Raw genomic sequence first — 3,256 nt, 5'->3', positions numbered from 1 at the left:
ATGAAATATTTAATTAAAACGTATGTGGTAAATGATTTAAATCAATATCTTAACACTAAATATGATTGGGAGTTTGAGCGAGCGCACATGTAACACTCTAATTCTATATTGAGAAGATGAAGAATAGTTCACATAGAGTATGTGGTTTATAACGATAGTCAAGACCGTTAAATCCTACATAGCTTAAAAACTAGGTAAAATAGAGTTTTATAAATAATTCTAGTTAGGGAAGTTCCAAATTCACTAAACCTTTCGGGATGATTTACACTTTTGAAATAAATGATGATATAATATAATATCATAAAAAAAGCTCGAAGTTTAAATTTGGACATTAGTTATTAAGAAAGAGTTTTGAGCCCACTCGCGATAATGTTAGAATATAATTTAAAAGATTTAAGTCTGTGTTGGATATCAGTTATTAAGAAAGGGTTTTGAGCTCACCCGTAATAGTGTTAGAATATACTTTAAATGGTTTAAGTATACTTTTCTATCAGCTTAAACTTTTAAAATAAATTGAAAATTAACACTAAGATTAGTGACTCGCACACATTTTCTCAGCTAGCTGTTTAATCGGGTAAAGCTCGATCTATTAGACTCATACTTAAACAAATAACACTTTGATTTTTCACTTTAATTTACAACACATGAACAGAAAGGGAATAAATAAATACAACACAAGTTTATTCATTTATTAAAAAAAAAGCTCTGATCCCTAAACGGATATAAAATTACAGATCAATGATTTATTTAATTTGGAAAACAATAAAAATAATAAAAATAAAACACCTAAGAAAGGATCCCACTAGCTAGACTACACCCCATGTGTATTGTGCAAATTCAAAGTACTCCTGCTGGGTGCTGCCATCTGCAAATCAGACCCAAATCTGAAAATGGGTCATAGGACACCATGCTGCACCCAGCATTTTCTTTTTGGGCAATCATTGAAAATTGAACTCTGAGGGAATAATTTCTCTTTCACATTCCTTCACCGTTTAGGACTGTTTTTTTTTTTTTTTTTTTTTCAACCAGCTTCCCTGTCCTGTGTCATTTAGCAATAATATTTTCCATTGAATCAGAAGGTTTGTTTAGTACCATCTCATAACCACCGCCATCATCTTCTTCTTCCTCAGTACTATCTCCATCGTTTTCTTCTTCTTCTTCTTGATCATTTTGTTCCACATTAATCTCCTTGTGATCAAGAATATCTTCTTGTAGAGGCCACTGCTGCTCTGGCTGGACCATCAATGGCTCCATTAGGCTATTAATATTGGGCTTCTTCACACTATCATGAATATTCTTGTTCTTCTCTTTGTATAGGGCATCCAGCTGGTGGAAGTATGGACATGTCTTGGAATCCTCGGGGCGTTTAATGTTGCTACCCTTCACCTTCTTGAAGTACTTGTTAATGTTCTCCCATTTCTCCTTGCATCTCTTAGCGCTCCGATTGTATCCGATCCTCCGCATGCCGGCGGATATCTCCTCCCAAAGAGGCCCTTTTGGCCCATTTTCTTGATACTTAAGGTCAAGAGCTGTCCGAAGGTTTATCAAAGCTTGAACTTCAACCTTCGGCCACCTAGAAGAGCTCTTCGTTGACAGTGGGGACGGCGGCCGCTGCGCCATTGGCAATGACATTAACGTTGTTGTTTGTGTTTGCTGTTGTCCAGATATCTTCTGCAAGAATGCTAGAACAGCCGCGTCCTTGGCTGCCGCCGTGGATCGTTCTTGGATCAACATTTCATGCTCTCGATTGAGCCTCGCCATTTCCTGCATCCTCCAACAATCCTCCTTCACCATTCTTTCGTTTTCATGTTTCTCTATCGTCTCCAAGAATTTCTCCTGTAGCGCCTCTTGCTTATCTATCACCTCCTTGGCGAGCCTGTGGAAAAACTCCTTCCATTTCCTCTTCGACGATCTCTTACAAGGCTCTTTGAATTCTCGATCAGACGCGGTTGAAGACGAGGTCGAGGTGCTCGAGAAAAGGCTAGTAGACGTGGTAGTATTGCTTCGCCAAATCACATTTGTTTGTGCTGAAGGAATTGCAGGGTTCTTCGCTGGTATCGGAGGAATTATAGGGTTTGATGTCGGAGAGACAAGTACAACATTCTGGAACATGTTTGTAGTTGTAGGGTTTGTTGTCAATGGAACAGTGATGATCTGAGGTTTAGGCGGCGGAAGAGCCGCTGGTTGGTTCTCGAGGGCTTGTAATTGGTCGAAGAACCGGTAGGTTTTTCCCTCTGCCTTCCCTGTTCGGCCTTCTTTGGTTCTCTTGTGGTACTTGTAAACATTCTCAAATTTCTCCTTGCATTTCTTAGCGCTTCGACTATAACCAAGCTCTGCTAATTTCCTGATAAATATTACAACGTACGTACACTTTTAATTTAGTTAGTAAAATTACTGATTAATGAAATTAAAGATAGGACACAAGGGAAGAAAGCCCTAGAGATGAGAGAAAATATCAAACACATGTTTTCCCGGCCATGGAAGAAAAATTAATCTCATTTATCATATTGCCTATTCTCTAGTTCTTCAAATAGGTCTTCTTACAATTAAAAGTATTGAAAACAGAACTGGTTTCATCATGTGGGATATTGTGGATTTTCTATGGTTTGTTTGAGAAACATTAGGAATTAATCCGAAAACATGACACAAAAAAGAACAAATTAGTGCAGTGTGAAGCCAATTCGATCGATCTGGAACAGCATAGTTGTCATCAAAACAAAACAAAACCATAGGAAATATGATTAAGAAAAGAAATCACCTTGAAACATCTTCCCATAATGGACCTTTAAGGCTCGAGTCACGAAACACCGCATCCATATCAGAACGTATCTTCAAGAGCGCCAACGTTTCTGGGCGAGGCCACCTGTTTCCGCCGCAGTTACTCCTGTCACCACCCTTCTCTTCTTCGCCGGAATTTGACCCCATAACACCCGCCTCCTCATCGACTTCGAGAGCTCCAGCTGCCGCCGCCGCGTCATCACCGCCGGAGCTTGCCAAAACACCCGTATCCCCCAGCATGGTGCTCTAGCTAGCTCCCAGCAGGCAGTTACAGCAGAAAAAACATATATATATATCACAAGATCAGAAGGTGAATTCTCACGGGATTTATGAAGATAGGCATATGGGTGATTTTATTAGTTTATTTGGGTGGGATCTGTCTGTCAATCTCAACAAGGAAGATAAATTTTAAAAACAAAAGAAAGAGAGAGAAATCAAGCTCATTTCTCTAATATCTTTAGCTATGGAATCTTCAGTT

General features: G+C 39.1%; 1 protein-coding gene across 1 annotated transcript; it reads right to left on the bottom strand.

The window, feature by feature from the left end:
- Positions 1 to 708: 708 nt before the first annotated feature.
- Positions 709 to 3,256, bottom strand: LOC132184138 (trihelix transcription factor DF1). Its single transcript, XM_059597651.2, has 2 exons — positions 2,759 to 3,256; positions 709 to 2,344 (listed from the first exon to the last, which is right to left on the bottom strand). Exons 1-2 carry the CDS (start codon positions 3,016 to 3,018, stop codon positions 1,045 to 1,047), a joined length of 1,560 nt encoding a protein of 519 aa, XP_059453634.2. The 5' UTR covers positions 3,019 to 3,256; the 3' UTR covers positions 709 to 1,044.

This window comes from Corylus avellana, chromosome 7 (assembly GCF_965113065.1).
Source record: "Corylus avellana chromosome 7, dhCorAvel1.hap1.2, whole genome shotgun sequence".
NCBI lineage: Eukaryota > Viridiplantae > Streptophyta > Magnoliopsida > Fagales > Betulaceae > Corylus > Corylus avellana.
Note: the sequence above shows the minus strand (reverse complement) of the source record. Positions and strands in the feature narration are given on the sequence as shown.

Excerpts from the sequence above, each read along its gene's own strand:
- LOC132184138 (XM_059597651.2), bottom strand. The coding sequence starts at position 3,018 with ATGCTGGGGGATACGGGTGTTTTGGCAAGCTCCGGCGGTGATGACGCG. Across the intron at positions 2,345-2,758 it reads TTATGGGAAGATGTTTCAAG|GAAATTAGCAGAGCTTGGTT; the intron begins GTGATTTCTTTT and ends AATATTTATCAG.